This window comes from Bemisia tabaci, chromosome 10 (assembly GCF_918797505.1).
Source record: "Bemisia tabaci chromosome 10, PGI_BMITA_v3".
Lineage (NCBI taxonomy): Eukaryota > Metazoa > Arthropoda > Insecta > Hemiptera > Aleyrodidae > Bemisia > Bemisia tabaci.
Genome location: NC_092802.1, coordinates 24,192,776 through 24,213,165, shown reverse-complemented (window position 1 = coordinate 24,213,165; position 20,390 = coordinate 24,192,776). Strand labels below are relative to the sequence as shown.

The 20,390-nt window shown below is 38.3% G+C and overlaps 1 protein-coding gene across 3 annotated transcripts; it reads left to right on the top strand.

Moving 5' to 3' along the window:
• The first annotated feature begins 1,960 nt into the window (after positions 1-1,960).
• On the top strand, positions 1,961-19,354 carry LOC109042345 (arylsulfatase B). Of its 3 annotated transcripts, none has more exons than XM_072304838.1 (10): positions 1,961-2,044; positions 2,709-3,283; positions 5,786-5,945; positions 7,525-7,595; positions 7,839-7,991; positions 11,063-11,324; positions 12,318-12,484; positions 14,063-14,198; positions 15,939-16,097; positions 17,362-19,354. In XM_072304838.1, exons 2-10 carry the CDS (start codon positions 3,164-3,166, stop codon positions 17,835-17,837), a joined length of 1,704 nt encoding a protein of 567 aa, XP_072160939.1. In that variant the 5' UTR covers positions 1,961-2,044; positions 2,709-3,163; the 3' UTR covers positions 17,838-19,354. The 3 variants fall into 3 exon arrangements, with proteins under 3 accessions (XP_072160939.1, XP_072160940.1, XP_072160938.1); XM_072304839.1 differs by having other exon boundaries at positions 1,977-2,178; positions 3,162-3,283; XM_072304837.1 differs by having other exon boundaries at positions 1,977-2,178.
• Positions 19,355-20,390: the final 1,036 nt, after the last annotated feature.

The following is a 20,390-nucleotide window of genomic DNA, read 5'->3' as shown; positions in this document are numbered from 1 at the left end:
TTCTTTGTCTATAGCTTTGTCTATAAATTTCAATAATCGGTCCACATGCAGGCATTTTTTTGCGCATCACTTGCACATTTTTCTTTTCTGAAGGAGGTATCAATTCCTCTACCACTGCTACTCAGCATCGTTCTTTTGCGGAATTCCGTTTGATGCTCATTCATGGTAACATTTTGAAGATAATTTTACGAAAATCTGGTCTTCACTTCTCTCGTTGGTGACACGGCAGTATCGCATTAGCCTGTCTCCTCTCTTTGACCTAGCTTCAGCACCAACCAAATCGCCGCAGGCTCTCAATCAGTGTGATTTGGACTGCTTTTAGCGGAGAGGAATCAAGCGCCATCGGCTGTTGCCAAATGTAACCGACAATTTCATATTTTACGGGAGAACGTTAGTGCGGATTCCTTTGAAAATTTTGAGGAATTTGCCTCGCACTATTTAAAAAAATTCAATGAAATTTGCACAAAAATCCGCTTAATCGTTCTCATGTAAAAAAATTAAAAGGCTCAATTTTATTTGGCAAGAGCTTATGTGGCTTGGTTCCTTTCTGCTCACCAGGCGATTTGATAGACGCTCCGCAGCCCGTGACAAGATATACAATAATAAAACAATTTTACATGCGGGTGAGAAGGCTAAAATTTCAAGAATAAAACAAAAACGTTTCGGCTGAGAATTCAGCCTTCCTCAGTTGGATAAATAAAATGAAAAATGGTAAACATCTAAAATACAGTGGACTCTCGATAATTCGAACCTCGATAATTCGAAAATGTCGTTACTTCGAAGGAAAGTCTGTTTCCCTTGAAAATCTCTCGATAATTCGAAGAAAATCAATGTATTTTTCTCCCCTCGTTATTTCGAAATTTTTAAGCTGGCGCGGCCCTCTATAATTCGAAATTGCGACGAAAATTGTCTCTGTAATTCGAAGTGTGGGAAGTAAATATCGACGGTGAAACTACCAAACCACGTATCTCGTTTGCGGTGTTTAAAAATCTACGCTCACATTTTATTTTTTTGAAGTAGACCAAATCAATATTATTCCTTGAAATTTTCACGGAATTTTCTCCGCACAAAGAGGAAAAATCGCAGAAATTTTCAAGACTGGATGTTAAGTAGTTTTTCATTTGAAAAATAAAGTATGACAGGAAGTCTGCGACGTCGCAAACCGAGATACGTGGTTTGGTAGTTTCACCGTCGATATGTCCCTCCCTCCATAATTCGAAATAAGACGGTACTCTCCCTAGCGAAAATCCGTCCATTTGCCCCTCTATATAATTCGAATTCAGATGGCGCCTTCCCTCTGTAATTCGAACCTCTCTAATTCAAAATTTCTCCACATGGAATCTCTTTAATTCGAACTCTCTTTATTTCGAAACCTCGCTGATTCGAATAAAAAGCCGATTCCCTTCAATTTCGAATTATCGAGAGTCCACTGTAGTACCCGGCTGTATACCTTTCAAAGCAAGAATATAAAATGAGATATGGTAGACGCTCCGCAGCCCGTGACAAGATATACAATAAAAAACATTCTCGGCTTGAAAGGCACAGCCAGGTACTATTTTAGATTTTTCCAATTTTTACTTTTATTTATCGGATTGAGGAAGGCTGAGTTTTCAGCTGAAACGGTTTGGTTTTATTCGTGAAATTTTAGCTTTATTACCCGCTTTGTAATTTTTTTTTTTTTCCCATGTATTTCTCCTCAACGCGGTCCATTTGACATCGCGATCTCAGAGCCGCTGACCGTGGAACTGGTCTGATAACACTCCGGCACCGAACCAGCTGCGTGGATGCGAAAAGGTCCAGCTGTCCACTCCACCGCATCACAGATGCCGATTTCATGACCGGATCCGACAAGTAGATACGTTTTCGACGATTTAGCCGTCTCTTTAAAGTCTCTCGGTGAATTTGTGGCAACACTGATTCGATCGGCCTCAAATTATCAGCGTGAACTTTTCACTCAACAACGACGACTCAACAGTCATCGTGTTAAGTGCTGAAATTCGAGTGGTGCCGGCCGAATGCGTTTCGCGAGCACGAGCGATTTTCCGTTTGTGATTGAGCTATTCGTTTGTGGGAGCGACGTGTTAGCTTTGCGCTGTTGCTCAAACTGAGCTACTTTGTACTCGATTTGCGCCTAAACTAACGCATCAAGTCACATCAAGTTTGATCAGAGAAGATGAGGTTTGAAGTTCCATTTTATCATAGCTTCATTAGACTCAGAATTATAAGGACAAATTTGAACGAATATCGCCGCGTTCAAAGTATTTTTCCAAAGTTTTGAAATGAGAAAATTTACAAGCTATTTAATTTGAAAGCGCTCCTAACTTATTTTTTTCGATTCGGTGTGTTTCTTTTAAAGGCGGTCCACAGTGAAGCCTCTACGACAATTTTTATCCCCAACATCTGATCAAAAAATTTGTATTTAAGTTTCCACAATAATTTTACACCGATGTGTTTGAATTGTAATTGGTTGACTTTGTAATTGACTGACAAATTTTGTATATTATTTGATGAATAATATACAAAGTTTGCAAAACCTGAGCAGCACTGCAATGTTACTGTGTCGTTTCTGCAAAGAAAATCCCAATATCGCGACAGTGAATTTTAAAAAGTCGCGTGACTTTTGGGGATCAACGGTGCGGTGGAGGTGATGATTGGGCTACTTTCATCGTAGAAAACATCCAACGGTGCTTGTGTTCTTCTTGTTATAGTGTTAATCAAATTTTTAAACGTAAAAAAGAGCGAAGATACAAATGTACATACCCCAGCTCGATAGCGTACTGTGATATGATATTATTTTGTGCGTGATGGCCATCCAATTGACAGTAAAATTGCAGTGTCCAACGGAAATTTCCCCGCTTTTGAGTGTTTAAGTAATCGAAACGTCAAACATGAAGAGGAAATGAGTGAGGAAAAAACTGATCATAAATATTTGCTGGCTCTCTGTAATGTGTTTTCGACTTCGTTCATTTTGATATAATTTTAGATCCGCATAAGGGATGGAAAACTTTTCTCAAAATTTCAAATCCCCCAGACCATTTCTCTTTTAGAGTTCAGTAATCTGTGATAACTAAGGGGTTTTTGATAAATACTCCGCATTTTTTATTTTTATTTTTTTATTTCCTCTTTCTAATGTATTAATATTTTTCTATATATTTCTTGAGAAATGGCTCGTGATGGAATTAATACAGTTTCAATTTGGTGTTTATTCATTTTGCAGTGGTTTGCCTCGGCGAAAGGCAACTCCAACCAACCTCATATCATATTCATCATCGCAGACGATCTTGTAAGTGTATTTATAGCTAAATATGAAATGAAAGGAGTCGTTTTGTTGTTTGCAAATTTATTGCTGACTGTCAATCATTAAGTATATAGTTAATAGAAGGATTTCGCGAAACTGAATTCCCCGATATTTTCCACGTTTCTTACCTAATATTCTACACCAACCTGCCCCTGCGATTTGTAAAGTACTTAAAAGCAGTACTTTTGTTTCATTTTCAATCGATGACAGCTTCCTAATAGAAAACAATCAACTGAAGTGGGGAACTGATGAAATTATGAATTAAATTTTATAGATAACATTGATGCTGAAGACGTATCGTACAGTGGCGAGGCGTTAATGATCGATTATCGATATTTCCCCATTTGAAGCTATAGTTAAAAATCGAGTTTTAAGGTGTTCGATGCGAACACTCTGTTTATCGATCCCTTTCCATGGGTTGAAATGGCAGATTAATCGATATATCACAAAGTACGCCGCGCCACGCCAGTGTCTTGAACTGGAATATTATATATTATCGATGTGGTTGTTAACTTGAATTTTCGAGGACTAGATCCAATTTGATGTGCCAAATTTAATAAGTCCCTACTTTTTAAGAACTTTAAGAACTCGAGGGCTCCGTTAAATAGTACAATCATAATAATGTTAGATAATCCAATATCGTTTTCTAGGGTACATCCTCTTAGCTGCAAAAATAACGCGATCCATTTAACTACAGTTATTTTATCACAAACTGATGACTTTCAACCGACATTTTTTTCCATCATCTCCTTAGAAATAAGTTTCAATGATTCAACATTATTTAAAATGATCGAAAATTAATTAAACTGTATTATTCATAAGCACTTTTAAAAGTAAATAATCGTCCGTAAAAAGTGTGTGTATCCGTCACACGAATTACCATACGTTATTGAGAAGAATTGATAATTCTATGATAAAAATTAGAAAAATTGTGCAGCTATAACAAATAATTCTTTTGGAGTGCACATTTTTCTGCAGATTGCAATAAATTGGTTGGGTTTATTGATTAAAAAAAAAAACTTTGAATTCCGCAAATCTTATGGACGTACCTGTAGGTCCTTCTAATTTAATTGATTCGCATTGAGTTATTTTTAGCATCAATAAGTTTACATGATTGACTTCTTTTCAACAAGGTAAGGCACAGGTGGCAAAATAATTAAAAGCGACAATGTGTGAAAAACTTTCTGCAAGCATGCAGGCAGCAAATCAGTTCCCTGAGCACTTTTGGAAAATGTAACGAGTGTTGCCGTTTCCCTTGTTCGAAGGGGCGCTGAAGAGAAAATATAAACCAGATCCAGCGTGGAGCAGGGACTTCATGCGCGACGGATACGCACACATATTTAGTTTTATTCAAAGTTTACAACACACTCCTCTACACCTTAAAGTAAAAACGCCGTATGAACATCCAGACGCTACCATGTTACCAAAATCCTGATGAAATGGGAATTTTCGTTTGAACATGTGAATATTTTTATTTTAACTTTTCAGAGAATACTCCACGCAGTTTAGTCTAGAGTATCTTAGCAAGTCAAAGGGAAAACACAGACATTCCCTCAAAATAAATATTTTTGTGATGAAGTTTAGTAATATTTGATTATTCATAATGAGTTTCTCTTTCCATTCGCGGATCCAGCAATTTGGCAACACCGGGTTTCCTCCATTTAAACCTATGCAAATGTATCGATTCTTGGAGGAACCAGCTGCTCCGACAAAAATCGATTACTTAACATAGGGTTAAATGGAGAAAACCTGGTGTTGCCAAATTTCTAGGTCCGCTTCTGTCTCTTTCGCGTGGAGCATTCCAGTCCGTATTTAGACTCAGCCGTTGACGTCAGAGGCGAATCCAGGAATTTGGCAACACTGCATTCTCTCCCTTTAAACCTTTGGTAAAATATCGATTCTCGTTGAAGAACCACACCCTGCTAAAAATAGGTTCTTCCCATACGTTTAAATTGAGAGGAAACAGGATTGGCATCTTGCTAGCTCTACCAATTCAGTTGACTGTCCTCAGAACATTACCACATAGTATTTTTTCCTGCAGTCCACCGCTGTCAGTGGTATCAAAGACTATTTTGCAAATTGGCAAAACTGTATTTTTTCAATTTAAATCCATTAAAAATATCGATTTTAGGTGTCAAAGCTGCCTCGCCAAGAACCGATTGTTTTGCATAGGTTTAAATGGAAGTAAATCAGTGTTGCCAATTGTCATGAATCGCCATTATGTGGTATGTCAAAGCAACTTCATTTTCCTGCGTGTGTCATGTGGTCCATAATTGGACGTATTTCTATCAAACGGAACTATGTGCATTATGATGTGAGCCCTGTTATGGACATATGCTTATGGGTCTCAGGGCTCATGTCTTAATATGTTTGTCATGTTTCGTTTCGTAGAAGTACGTCCATTTCATCATCTATACTGTATGGCCTATAAATCTAGGAACAAGTATTTCAAAATTACCAAACTGTTTCTCTTCTTCGTATGATTAGGGGTGGAATGATGTTGGATTCCACGGCTCAAATCAGATTCCCACGCCGAATATCGATGCTTTAGCTTACAATGGTATCGTTCTTGACCGGCATTACACCCAGCCCTGTTGTACTCCATCTAGGGCAGCTTTGCTCACAGGGAAATACCCCATCCGAATGGGTAAGTTCTTTTTTAATAAAATTGGTCGTAAGGAAAAGGACGTAACAGTAAAAGTAGAACGCAAGCCATAACTAGAAATATTTTCGGAAACGTAGTCACTTGCTTGAATGCGGTGTGGGAATTTATCAGTTCATCATCTGCAAAATTAGAGTTAAAATTTTAAGAACAACACGAATTTTCTAAATCAGCGTTTGTCAAATCCTGTCATGTACCTACGTTTTTATCCCCGTAATTCATACTCAAATCATGGATTGTTACAATTTCTGGACAAAGTCGTGATTGTGCGGTTTTCAACTTAAATTTCGCTGATGATAAGCTGATTATCTGAGACTACAATATAGATACCTCAATGTTCCCATTGATCAGAATCAGGCCATACCTATAGAATAGATACTCTTGTTGAAAGTGTAAATGTATCGTTTGTTTTGACGAACACAAAAAGTTCGGAAAATAATTCTATCTCTATTCTCCATGGCATGCAGACCATGGCTCCCTAAGTGTGTTAGATGCAGAGATCCACATTTTTCAACAGTGTAAAGGCTGCCAGTTCTTAAGGAAATTCAATCAAGAGGAATACACATAGGAAAGAAAACAGAAAAAGAAGAATTTTGAGAATTTGATAGCAAAAAGAATTAGAAAAGCTAACCATGAGAAGGAGCTAGTGAATGAAAAATGGACGGTGGAAGCTATCACGTTGTTTAACAAATCAAAGAACTATATAAGAGATATGAAAGAAAAATAAATGAACTTTATGAAAAAATTATAGCACCACAGTCAGCTCAAATAGCCATACAGATCCTTATCTCCAAATTAAAACTCGACAAATAAGAACTAATGAAGAATAAGAAATTGGAATCACAACCAATCCATGAAGAAAATAATAATGTAAAATTTAATAACTCTTAAAAAAGGGCATCAATCAGAGTTTCAGCTCTGTTTAATAGCAGAGTAATGTTAATTATTCTATAAAGAGTTGAATAATGCAGATGATTGTAATTCCTCATTTTTTTGAAGAGGAGGCTTCCACAAATAATCCAATTATTATTATTGAGTTCATTTTTAAATTTAATTTTACACTTATAAGCACCACTACTTAGACTTCGAAGTCAAAGTTGAAAAATTCATATTATCTCTCATGTAAGCGTTTATTAGCGTTTGTAAAATCAAATCATTTACCATTAGTGCGATCTTTGTATTATGAGAGTCTGTGTATGAAAGAAGGCACACGAAGGATACCCTTGTCTTATTAAGTAACTAATGGATAAGAACTTTACGCGGGCCATCTGTAAGGTAAAATTTCCTATTTCACATCATCCAAACAGGGAAGACAACTTCAGTCAGGAAAATTTAACACATATGAACACTGTAATCTAAAAGATAATTACAAATTTTTAAAAATCGGGTTTAAAAAAGCACATCTGGAGCATTTTCTTAAACATCATGATTTATTCAATATAAGTACTACAACTACCATTACAATGTTTATAGTATCTATCGGTAAATATGAAGTTTAATATTATTGGGTTAACTGTGTGTAACGTTTGATAAGTTTATGAATTCAAAATGTTTGTCTGCGCAGGTTTACAAGGCTTACCAATCGCAGCAGGGCACGCAGATGGAATTCCGCTCAACGAGACACTTTTGCCTGAGGTATGTACCTATCTTTTCAAAAATCCAACATGTATTCGTCCCCAAGCAGCAAATTTGTAATGAAACAACGATGAAATCAATATTTTATAATTTTCATAATCATAATCATAATTTTAACGATATTTCATCCAACAATTAGAAAATTAGTCATATATAAAATAAGGATTTCAGTTTAAACTGGGCATAGCTACTGACTGCTACACGCGCTAAAATTGATAGACGTCTCGTTTCTTTTTTGTTTAGTATTTGCAGAAACTTGGTTACGTGACTCGTTTGATCGGAAAATGGCATGTGGGCTCCTCCACGACAAGTATGACTCCCAGCAAAAGGGGATTCCACTCACATTTTGGTTATTACAACGGATTCGTCAGTTACAAAAGTGGCATACATCGAGCTGTAAGTTGATATTCTTCGTTTGTTTCAATTTCATCAATACTCTCTACCCACCTACACTACCTAACCACCTAAATATCCTATCGATACTAATGTAGGAGTCTTTTGGGCATTATAAAAACAGACTTCACTCCCAAAATGTAAACGCGTGTACACTACCACTCAAAGTAGAACTCAAACTAGTCAGTTACGCCGCTTGATATACATATTGATAACAGTAATACAAGAGTGATGTAATCAGTCGAGGAACTTCAGCCTCTCCCTTCCTACTAATTGACGCTTTGTAACAAATGCAAGCTAACACCATTTTCATCCCAATTGGCTCATTTATAGTAGTGCTTGGTCTTAAAGACCTTTTCTAAAACCCCAAGAATTTGGATAAAGAGACTTCGAACAAGTCCCCATCCTTTTAGAAAAAAACCTTCAAAAACTCTCCGTTTCTCTTTTTACTGGAAAAAGGAAAACATCACTGCACAACATTGCCGTGTTAAGGAAGAACGCCGTACGAACATTCGAGAAATGCCAAATTTTCTTCGATAAAGTGTTTATTTTTGAGTAAATATATGAATATTTTTCTTTGAAATTTTCAGGAACTTTAGGTGAAATTGCGATCAAAACTATCTGAAAAATTGGAATGGTAATATTCATAAGTTTACAAGGAAATTTATGTTTTATCAAAGGAAATTTGGCAACGCCTGAAGGCTCATACGGCGTTCTTCCTTAGCACGGCAGAAAAGTTCAAATTGCTGTCTCAGAGAAATTCCTAGCTAACCTAAGAACTAAACTTTCAGTTATTAAAATTTAACAATTTCTGTGGTAACTCACTAACGAGATACTAGTCAGTAGTCCCTCATCAGACCAAATAACACAGCACCCTCTTTTTCTTTTATGTGCGACTCTAAATAACAAGAAATGACTCCTTGAGGAGCGGGTTAGTCTAATTAAAATTCACTTCGTTTTCTGAAAATAAAGCTACGAATTGTACCAATAATAAGAATAATATCCAGTTTCAGTTATTCCAATCCGATATAGGTATGCAAATGAGAATCAGTGGAAACGTTATTCAAGCATTGCATTGATTTCTCCGACCCAAAAATCCCCTTCGGAAATGAATGATGCAACCGGCGCGTCGCGTATGCGGGCGGTAGCTCTTTAATTGGACCGCGTTAAGCAGAAAGGAACCAAGCTACATCAGCTATTGCCAAATTTAACAAAGCAATTTAAATTTTAACATGAAAACGGTTGTGCGGATTTATGTGCACATTTAAGTGAATTGCCTGCATTGTGCGAGGCGGAATCCTTAAAATTTCCATAGAAATCCGCACGAATGTTCTCTTGTAAAAAATTAATTTTTAGTATACAATTATACAATAAATACAGGAGTAAAAGTTAGAATAACATATCTCTCCGATCAATTCTCAATTAAACATATTAATAAATTAAATTATAAATAAATAATTTAATTTCTAAAAAACTTCATACATAAAAATGTGATAATACGATATTCTAGCATTGATTTCCCTGATAGCCAATAGGACAACTGCTAAGAGGCAGGGGCGGACCGGTAGTTGAAAAGTTAGGAGGAGACCTAAATGTAAGGGCCCCTCCTGTCGTTCGGGGGCCCCTCCCCCGGTAAATTTTAAAAATTTCCCACTTTTTAAATACATAGGCATTATTAGAGTTGGATTCTACAGTACTTGAACTTCAAAATAACCCATTCTCAGGATTTATCGGGGTGTCTTTCTCACAAATGCTTTTGACGACCTTCCATGTCTCTTAGAGACAAATTTTCAAGGAATTCGGGGCCTTTTAGTATTTGAAAAGGATAAGAAAATTACAACCTTACGGGAAAAAAACGATGGTTCGAAAAAATTCGCCGCGGGGGCCCTTTCGGGACGTCCGCGGCAAATTGTTAGAGGACGATCGCCTCCCCGCCCCCATGGCCAGTACGACCTTGCACCTAGCTCGGGAAAGCCGAAAAACCAAGCGGGGACGTTATTTCAATATTAAACTTCCATCGCCTTGCTAAGGCGCAGGGATACAACTATTTGAACTCTCCGGAACGCGTGAGGTATCACGCTTCAATTGAAGGCGTTTTCGAATCTTCTGTATTTAAATGACGAGATTTTCCAAATTTGTTTGCATTATATTGTCAATTTCGTTCCTTTTATTAATTAGTTAAATTACTCCTGCTCTTAATTTTGAAATATTCTGCAACAATTATCTTTTTTCGAAATACAATCCTGGCTTTAGCGCCCTTAAACTACGGCCTGAACGATCGAAACTGCAGTAGCGGCACAGGAAAGCCAAAAAACCAAGCGGGGACGCCGCTTCAATATTAAACTTCCATCGACTTGGTGAGGCGCAGGGATAAAACTATTTGAATACTCTGGAACGCGTGGGTTTTCGAATCTTCTGTATATACATGACGAGACTTTCCAAATTGTTTTGCATTATATTGTCGATTGGAGATCCTTTTATTATTTAGTTAAATTATTCCTGCTTCTTAATTTTTTATTATTTTGCAAAAATTATCTGTTTGTGAAATACAATCCTGGCTTTAGCGCCCTTAAACTACGGCCTGAACGATCGAAACTGCAGTAGCGGCACAGGAAAGCCAAAAAACCAAGCAGGGACGCTGCTTCAATATTAAACTTCCATCGACTTGGTAAGGCGCAGGGATAAAACTATTTGAATACTCTGGAACGCGTGGGTTTTCGAATCTTCTGTATATACATGACGAGACTTTCCAAATTGTTTTGCATTATATTGTCGATTTGAGATCCTTTTATTATTTAGTTAAATTATTCCTGCTTCTTAATTTTTTATTATTTTGCAAAAATTATCTGTTTGTGAAATACAATCCTGGCTTTAGCGCCCTTAAACTACGGCCTTAACGGTCAAAACTGTAGTAGCGGCACAAGAGGCTCTCGTTATCAAACGATGTTATAACGAGGTGCCCCTAGCAAAAAATTGATTCGCCCAGTTAAATTTGGCAAAGGCTGATGTGGCTTGGTTCCTTTCTGCTGAACGCGGTCCAATTGCCGTTTCAAATAATGCCTATAATTTTTCAGGAGAATATTTCCGGCTTTGACGCTTACCGCAATCTGGTTCGAAGCAAGCACGAAGTTGAGGGTCAGTACTTGACTGACGTCTACACCAAGGAAGCTGTCCGCACCATCACATCGCATGGTAACCCGTCCACACCCTTGTTCCTCGTCATCTCGCACTTGGCTCCCCACACGGGTGCTGCCGGTGTTTTGGAGGTGCGTGACGAAGCAGAGAATTCTAAAAAGTTCGGGCATATCTCGGATCCCGCCAGGCGATTATACGCAGGTAGTGCTTCAATTTCCTCTCATTGAACGAATTTATGTTAAAAGGAACTATGTTACACGAAAACCCTATGCACATAGTTTCTTTTAACATAAATCCGTCCAGTTGAGCAACTGCATGCCAAGAGGATATGGTATTTCAATGTTCTAGTCTTCGTTAAAATTTGTAAGGAAAAAAAAGTATATTGTTAGCTGTTACAATTCGGGACAGCTCATAGCAATGGTATTTTGTTCGGATTCTGTTTACATCAAGAAGTCGTCGCCTAGTTAAATTATTTTCTTTTCTGCACAATCTGGCCAATTTCTTGCAAAATTATCACGGAGCAGTTTATTGTACCTCTCCCAGAGCTTCTTACGGCGAGGTGTGATACTTGCAACGGGATTTTTAACCTCATTTCTAGCTTCTTTGCTTTCATTTGGCGTGAAAAGTAACGCACGTAACACAAAATTTGCGACAGAAAACAATTGTCACGGCAAAAGTATTTTTTCAACAAAGTTGCAAATATTTTCAACCAAAAATTTGGTCAGTGTAACCATGAAAGGCAACGGAAAAAAATTGACCGCACGTTTTACTTGGCGTCACTATGTGTGCTACACTTCATATATTTACACATTTCGACGGTGCAAGTCGGCAATCACATAACTCGGTTTGCGACGTCGCAGACTTCCTGTCATACTTTATTTTTTAAATGGAAAACTACTCAACAGAAATTCTTTAAAACTGTCATGATTTTTCTTCTCAATGCGAAGAAAATTCTGCAAAAACTTCAAGAAATAATGTTAATTTGCTCTCCTTTAAAAAAATGACGTAGAGGCGGAGATTTTCAGACACCGCAAACGAGTTATGTGATTGCCGACTTTCACCGTCGATTTAGGTTTCGTCCACATTAGGTTAACGTGCACATTTGGATAATCGTCATCCTCCAGTTTATTTACAGCTAAAAACTTTTTAATTTAAAATTTAATCCGTCTCCTTGAATTTTTGTGTTAATTTCAGGGGTGGTGGAGGCCCTAGACTCTTCCGTTGGTGCAGTCGTTGAAGCATTAAGCTCAAAAAACATGTTGCAGAACAGCGTCATAATTTTCATCTCGGACAATGGTGGACCAACAATAGATCCTGTTTGGGGCCACGGAAATACTGCCTCCAACTGGCCGCTTCGAGGAGTATGATTTTACTATATTTTGTAATGTGGAACTTCTGGCTCAGCCACACAGAAGAATGTATCTGTATATAGGAAAACTAATCGCACCTGTGTTGTTTCTAAAACATGGCCGTAATGGTAGTTCCTTCTTGCAAAATTTAGTCCACATTTTATCAATTCAATAGTCGCATATCTTATTCTATAATATAACATCATAATACTAACGCGTAACACATAACGCTAGGCGCGAAGCAGTCAGGGATGCGTAGCCCAATTAGTAATTTAGAAAATACTTTATACAATAGATATGGTGTGTACATCACAGGTTTTTAGTTAGAATGAAAACAAAAAAATAAGAAACCATAAACATGGTTTCTTTTGGCACCAATTTAAGCCAAATTAGTTGAATGGACTATACTTTCTGACACTAAGTCCCCCCCTCCCCCTCGAAAAGTTTCTATTTTCGCTCATGAAGACTGCCTTCCTGGTGTATACAAATGGATTACATTTTGCAATAAGGAACCACTATCTCTCACTCTTCCATAATAGCGCATATCTACATAGGGAAACAAATGACATGTATGTTGTTTCTGAAATGGGCCATTCTGAAATAGTGGTTCCTTATTGCAAAATGTAATCCAAATCATTGATCGAGTTGCTGTTACTTGGAAAAATTCCAGAGTCCGCTAATTATTCTTTAGGCACGTAGGTGATTTCTATGCCATGAAAATACATACTATGTGGCATCCATATAATTTGAGAGCTATTTTAATATACTAACTGCCCTTGAATAAAATGACGGTGGTGACGGGGGGGGGGGGGGGGATTCGTTGAGTTAAATGAGACATTCGATTTTTGGGAAACGTGAAGTGCCTTCAATTTAAAGAGTATGCAATCCGCAAATGTGCTTGCCAGCACCCCGGGCCCCTGAGCGCTAATCGGACCCTGCGAGTTGATGACCTTACTGACCTCGGCAATAAACGGATAGGAGTGCAAGAGTTAATGAGTCAAGTCGAGACTCAGTTTCATGTGAATGTACACAATGTCAATGTCGCATCTGCGACCGGTCAAAGGGTCAGGATTATTGCTATCGAGAGAAAAGCCTCTTAATCCAAGCGGATTTCCTTTTGTTTCTATCAAAAATCCGATTGAATCATGAGTATTTTTGCTTGTCTTATTTTTTAAGAGTCTGGACTCAGGATCCAAGAGACTTTTTTCCAGTGATTTCTGCTCTTGGATGTTCCCGTGCGCGTTTATTCCGTAAACGTATACACTGGGAAAAAAACACATTGGATCTAGAGTCCAGACTCTTAAAAACATTGACAAGAAGAAATACTCTTGATTTAATCAGATTTTTGCTTAAATCAAAAGGAAATCCGCTCAAATTAAGAGGCTTGGTTCTTGACTTAAGCAAAAATCCGATTGAATCAAGAGTATTTTTTCTTGTCGATGTTTTTAAGAGTCTGGACTCTAAATCCAATGGGTTGTTTTCCAGGGTGCATAAGTATTTGATAAAAAAAAACAAGATTTGATTGTTAGCCCATGGCACTCACTTGGATTATTATGACTACATTTCTTTCTCTTTTATGTAATTTTGCAGCTGAAAATGTCCCCATTTGAAGGCGGTGTCAGAGGTGTTGCCGTGATCTGGAGTGCTCTCTTCAAGAACCTCAGATGGACTTCCTCCGCTTACATGCATATAACCGACTGGCTTCCTACACTATATTCCGCTGCCGGTAGGAACAAATTATTTTCACCAAATGTGATTTTAAGGTGATTCGATGGACGCCATATATTGTTTAGAACGGCATGCGATATATCGCATCAATTGGTTCCATTTTTTCAGCTACTCGTCATTTTTCTCCAATTTTGAGATCGCTATTCTGTTGTAAGGAAACTAAAGCACTCACTTATCAATTTTAATAATGAAATTCAACGTAATAAAGGCGTGTTTTTTTCAGAGAGAAAATATCGCATTCGAGGGCAGTTTCGATATCAGTATCGAATGCGATGTTTCCTCTCTGAAAAAAGCACGCCTTTATTACGTTGAATTTCTTCGTTAAAATTGGTAAGTGAGTGGTATAGTCTCCTGACAACAGAATTGCGATCTCAAAATTGGAGAAAAATGACGAGTAGCTGAAAAAATGGATCCAATGGATGCGATATATTGCATGCCTTTCTGACACAAAATATGGCGTCCATCGAATCACCTTAAGGTGACTTTGACCCTGTCAACTCCAACTAATCTGCCGTGCTAAGGAAGAACGCCGTATGAACATTCCAGAGTTGCCAAATTTCTCGTGATAAAACATGTTATTTTGACGACATTCAAGCACATTTTTCTTTGAAATGTTCAGTCAATTTTGATTAAAGTGCGTAGGAAATTTTATGAAAATTATGGAAAAATATTCACGATTTTTCTTGTAAAATATGGTTTTTATCGAAGGAAATTTGGCAACGTCTGCAGGTTTATACGGCGTTATTCCTAAGCATGATGCATGACAGTAAGAGCATTTCAAACCTGGTTTGACGGCTCAGATCGTCTGGACCTGAGTCTGGATTGGAAATGCAGACGTAGAAAGCGAGTAGGTGGAGGAAAAAATAGACGAGGAATCAGACAAAAGAAAGAGTGAATAGGATAAAAAGGAGAGAAGGAGGAAGAACAAATATAGAGATGAGATGAAAACGTGGAACAAGAGAGAGAAAATGAGAAGAAGGAGAAGGAGTAAAATGAGGAAGGAAGAGCAGAGGAGAGAGATTGAAAACAGGAAAACTGGTGCGTGGGGAGGGGAATAGGAACACAAAATACGAGCAAAAAGAGAGAGAGGATACAAAAGGGAAGACTTTTTTCTCCTTTCTTCTTCCTCCTTTTTTCCTGATCCTTCTCACTTCTTCTTCTTTTTATTTTTCTTCCTTCTTGTCTAATACGTCCTTATCCTACATATATCAGGAGTGGTAAGACCTGTATCAATTTTATTTTTACTTTTATTTTCTCTAGGAAACTGCTGGGCACTCCTAACTGAAAATTTTGCTGATTTTCCTTCCGATGGCGCACAGTGGATCAAGTCAATAGAACAGGTCGGACAAAATTCGGAATCTTTAAACGCTTATAACTCCGTTTATACAGAACTTTGAGGTTCTAAAAGTGATTCTGTTGGTTTTCTCGTGAACTTTTTCTAGAAACACTCCTTAAATTATAAAATACGACGAAATGAACAATAAAATTTGCAGTTTTAGTAAAAAATCCTATGTCCGACCTCTCTAATTGAATCGATCCTTTGTGTGGCGTGCTCAAATCAGACACATTTTTAAAGGGAATTGACGGTCTTTTTTTTCAAAATTGAATTTTTTTAGTCAACTTTGTGACGTTGGAGTGACGTTCCTCTGTCTAGGAATCGACGCATAGCACGTGTATTTAATGTGTCTAGTGTGTATGTGTGTTTCTCATTCATTCTTTCTAACGTGACTGATTTTAGGTGGTGATGCTTCGTCACTGGAAGGCTTAGATGGGACTGATCAATGGGATTTCTTACTCGACGTAACACAAGCGGACCCGAAAAATGAATTTTTGGTTAATATTAACGAAGATCTGAATGACTGGGCCGTTGTTAAGAACGAGTGGAAATTGATTCACGGTAAATATTTTTGTTCTCTCATCTTTTCCCGAAGACTTTACCTAACCGTCATGCAATCTTTAGATTCACAGATTTTTCAAGTTTTGATACAGAGTCAATACTGCACCTTCATTTTTTATGATTTATCGTTTTATATGATTTATCATTTAATGAATAACCAGCAATGAACCCGTGCTCCGCATGGGATGGGACGGAGTCGCACGTGATAATTTTAGCGCGCTTAAATCGTCGCTCCTTTAACGAAAAGGCGTATCTCCATTTTCGAGTGAGCCCTGATTCACGTATGAGTCCATGCTTTCTGGGGCTCATCTCGAAATCGAGATACGCCTTTACGTCAGAGGAGCGACGAAATAATCCGAAGGCGATACGTATCGTCACTCTCCAGGCAAAGTATCAAGCGTCATGCGACATTGAACTTGTTGGTTGAATGTGTTTGAATATCTCACCGAATTTAATCGGCAGCACAAAAAAAATTCATTGAAATTTTTGGACAACTTCGTTGAACGATTTCTCTGTAATGAAATTAAATAGCGGCGGGAATTTCTAAACGTCGCATGGCGCTTGTGATGCTTTGGCCGGAAGTTAACGATAGAGCCACTCGGGTTTTGAAAATATTCTATCATGCAATGGAATAAATCACTTTCACGTATTGAGCATGGACGAATTGATTTAAGAGCGAAAAATGCAATTCGCCTTCGATTCTATCGATATGCAATATTATCTACCCGGAGGGTACATTAGTTGCACCTTTCATTTTGGTGCTCCTTCAAAGTTAAGTCGATATGCCTTTCCTCCCAAAGGTTACCGGGCAACTGACACTGCAACATCTCGTCGTCAACGCTCTGCCAACAACCCTGCACTCACGGAGATAAAAACCTCGTCCGTGGGACCCGACGTTTAGCTCATATGGATCTCTGAAGTTTTCAGATTGAGCATCTGAACACGTAAGGTCTAGCTGTCAAGGTTCGGATCACTTATCTGAAACTTCAGTTCTTACATCTGAAGTACTTCGATTTTTCACATTTGAAAAACTTCGGTTCTCACATCTGAAGTACTTCAGATGTAAGAACTGAAGTTTCAGATGTCAGACCTGAACTTCGGCAGCTAGACCTTAAGTGTCGAGATGCTCAATCCGAAAACTTCAGAGATTCATATGACCTAAACTTCGGGTTCCACGCACGAAGTATTTTTCTCTGCGTGGGACGTCCTTCATAAATGGCAATAAATCCTTAATACATGTCTAAATCCGTGTTATCATTTTCAGTGAACACCAGCACTCCTTTCAGCTTCAGCCAACTTTACTACGGCGAGCACGGGCGCAACCGCACCGAGTACTCCCTGAAAATGGTCACAGACAGCCCAACCTCGAAGAACCTACGCAAAGACCAACCCTTCGGCAAACTCTGGGACGAATACATGGACCGCCGCTCCACGTTGGACATAACGAGGACCATGTTGTGCGCGGAAAGAATCGCAGCCTCTGAAACCTCCGATCCCTTCTTTCCCCGCGATCGGTGCAGTGGGGCGCCTTGCCTCTTCAACATCCACCAAGACCCCTGCGAGTTCGATAACGTTGCCGAGGACAACCCGGAGATCGTGGAGGAGATGTTACACCAGTTGGAGGGTTATAGATCTGGATCGGTCAAGATACAGAACCATCCCTTCGATCCCGCCTCTGATCCTGAAAAGTGGGGTGGATGGTGGGCTCCGTGGCTAGACCCCAAGGATAGCATAGCTTGATCATTTTATTTTCAGGAGATTCTAAAGGAATGGGTTTTTACAATCATGCACAGTAAGACTGATTAAGGTGCAGAGACAAGAGACCCTCCACTCCTATCTCGGCTATTGTGGGAGCTTTTACTTTCAGGACTTCAAAAATTAACTGTTGATTTACCTTCATGGTCAGTGTTCGAAACTCACAGGCGTCAACGCGCCAAATGCGCCTAAAAATCAGCCATGGCGCCTAAAAAATGAAGGCTCTGCGCCAACGTGGCCCCTAAATATTGTCCCCTAAAAATCTGAATTTTCATACAGGTGATTATTCGAAATTTTCAACATTAAAGCTTTTTCTATTCTTCACGCTTTCATCCTTAGTGCCCTTTTCTTCTCCAAATTACAGCTACTTCCTAGTTCTGTTACGAAAAAATCTTGCGTCTAACTTTTCACTAAATGCGCCGTAATATGTAGGCAAAAAGTCAATTTGGCCCCTAAAAAATCTTCAATGGCGCCTAAAAATTGGGCTTGATGCGCCACTTGGCTCCTAAAACTTATAGGTGAGTTTCAAACACTGTTCAGGAGATTCTAAAAGAATAGGTTTTTACAGTCATACACAGTAAGACTAATTAAAGTGCAGAGACAAGAGACCCTCCACTCCTATCTCGGCTATCAAAGCTTTTACTTTCGGGACTTCAAAAATTAACTGTTGATTTACCTACATGGTTGATGTTAAACAACGTGTTGGCAGTTTCGTTTTGCAAACAAGCCGAAGTTTGAGGAACTTGTTTGGCTCATGACGTCACCCGAAGCTCATCATCCACCATGTAGGTAGATCAACAGCCGAAAAAAGAGTGATGGCTGTTTCTCCCATATAATTGTCCATAAGGAAGGGTTGAATCCCCGGAAGTAAAAGCTTCTACCTGTCGCCAGGAGGCCAGTGGAGGATCTCTTGTCTCTGTTAAGGTGATTTGACGGACGCCATTTGTGTGACAGAGCGACGTGCGATATATCGCATCGATTGGCTCGATAATTTCAGCTACTCGTCATTTTTTTCGAATTTTGAGATCGCACCTCTGTTGTCATCAGACTGAAGATTTCATGTAGGTACCAAATTTTGACAAAGAAATTCAACGATAAAGGCGTGGTTTGTTTAGAGGAAAAATATCGCAACCGATACTGCTATCGAACTGCACTCGAATGCTATATTTTTCCTCTGAAAATACCACGCCTTTATTACGTTGAATTTCTTCGTCAAATTTGGTACATGAATTATTCAGTTTCATGAGACTTGCGATCTTGAAATTCGAAAAAAATGAATACGGGTGTTCTCTGCGCGAAATGAATGATGCTGCTAAGCTTCAACTTTCAACTTCTAGTACAGTAATCTCAATTTTTTACCCTTAGAGATATTTTCCCTGATTCTATCACAAATATAGCGGTCATTGACTACTATTTTGGCAGTAACATGTCATGTAGGTATAAGTGAGTAATGTAAACGCTTGTATGACTCAAAATTTGAATAAACACATGCTCCATTTGTTCTTCAAAATCATTATTTGCTTGCATATGTGAGGGGCTTGGAAGACAAGGCACATATGAGTGGAGTTTTGAAAAAAATGAGTTTTTCATGAACTCATCTGAAACTAGTTTGAAAGCATATTCTGGGAAAAATTCACAACTAAAATCCAACTTTGAGGCATCAAGAAGTGAATTTAAACTTCCTTTCTGCCGCAAGGCTCCATGTACCTAATTTTGAAACTTTAAACACGTATTTCTTAAAATAGCAAAAACTGCACTTATGCGCCTTGTCCTCCAAGCTTCTCTTATGTTCCCTACCTATTTATATTTTTTTTAATTGAAAGAAAATATGAGAATATCTTTTTTTTTCCTCATAACTTCCATTCTAACTATTCAGCATTAATCATTTGAACTTAACCCGTTTTCTATGATATTAAACTTCTATTCTGAATCCGTTCCGGAATATTAAGGACATGACTCTGTAATGATGATGTAAATACCGGTAGTCCAGCGGCGAGGCACGAATGATATCGAATGAGCACAAAGTGCTATCTACTGCATGATTTCGTGGTCACGTTTTGGACACAAAACAAACACATTTTCAGGTTAGGAATTGGCAGAAGAGGGCGGCACTTTACATGAAACCACTGTTTCTATTGGCTCCCTGGATGAATAATGTCACTTACTGCTGTCTTGCCTGAAACTAAGTCATTTTTTGCGCACTCTAGGCTTTCTAATGTGTCTCGTTTTCATAAAATTAAGATCAATGTTGCTATTTTAAATATGTCAGTGATTTCATCCAAAGGAGATCAGACGAATTTTGAGGGAAACTCGATTTCGAAAATTTGACACTTACTGCTCTTTTCGCTATCACGGCAGGATACTTGTGGTCTCTACAGCCATAAATGCTGAGCGGCAAAGATGTACTTAAAATAAAGATATTGAAACGTGCAAATGTACTTTCTCTTGAACAAACCGCTCGAAGACGCACCACTAAAAATACACCTTTCGTCATTGTCAAAACACTCAATGAGATAATTTTTCAAAAGTAATGAGCCT

What these genes read in the sequence shown, in the direction of transcription:
- LOC109042345 (XM_072304838.1), top strand. Translation starts at nt 3,164, where the DNA reads ATGGCTCGTGATGGAATTAATACAGTTTCAATTTGGTGTTTATTCATT. An exon ending in GAAATACCCCATCCGAATGG is followed by an intron (nt 5,946 to 7,524) that starts GTAAGTTCTTTT and finishes TTGTCTGCGCAG; the next exon opens with GTTTACAAGGCTTACCAATC. An exon ending in ACGAGACACTTTTGCCTGAG is followed by an intron (nt 7,596 to 7,838) that starts GTATGTACCTAT and finishes TTTTTTGTTTAG; the next exon opens with TATTTGCAGAAACTTGGTTA.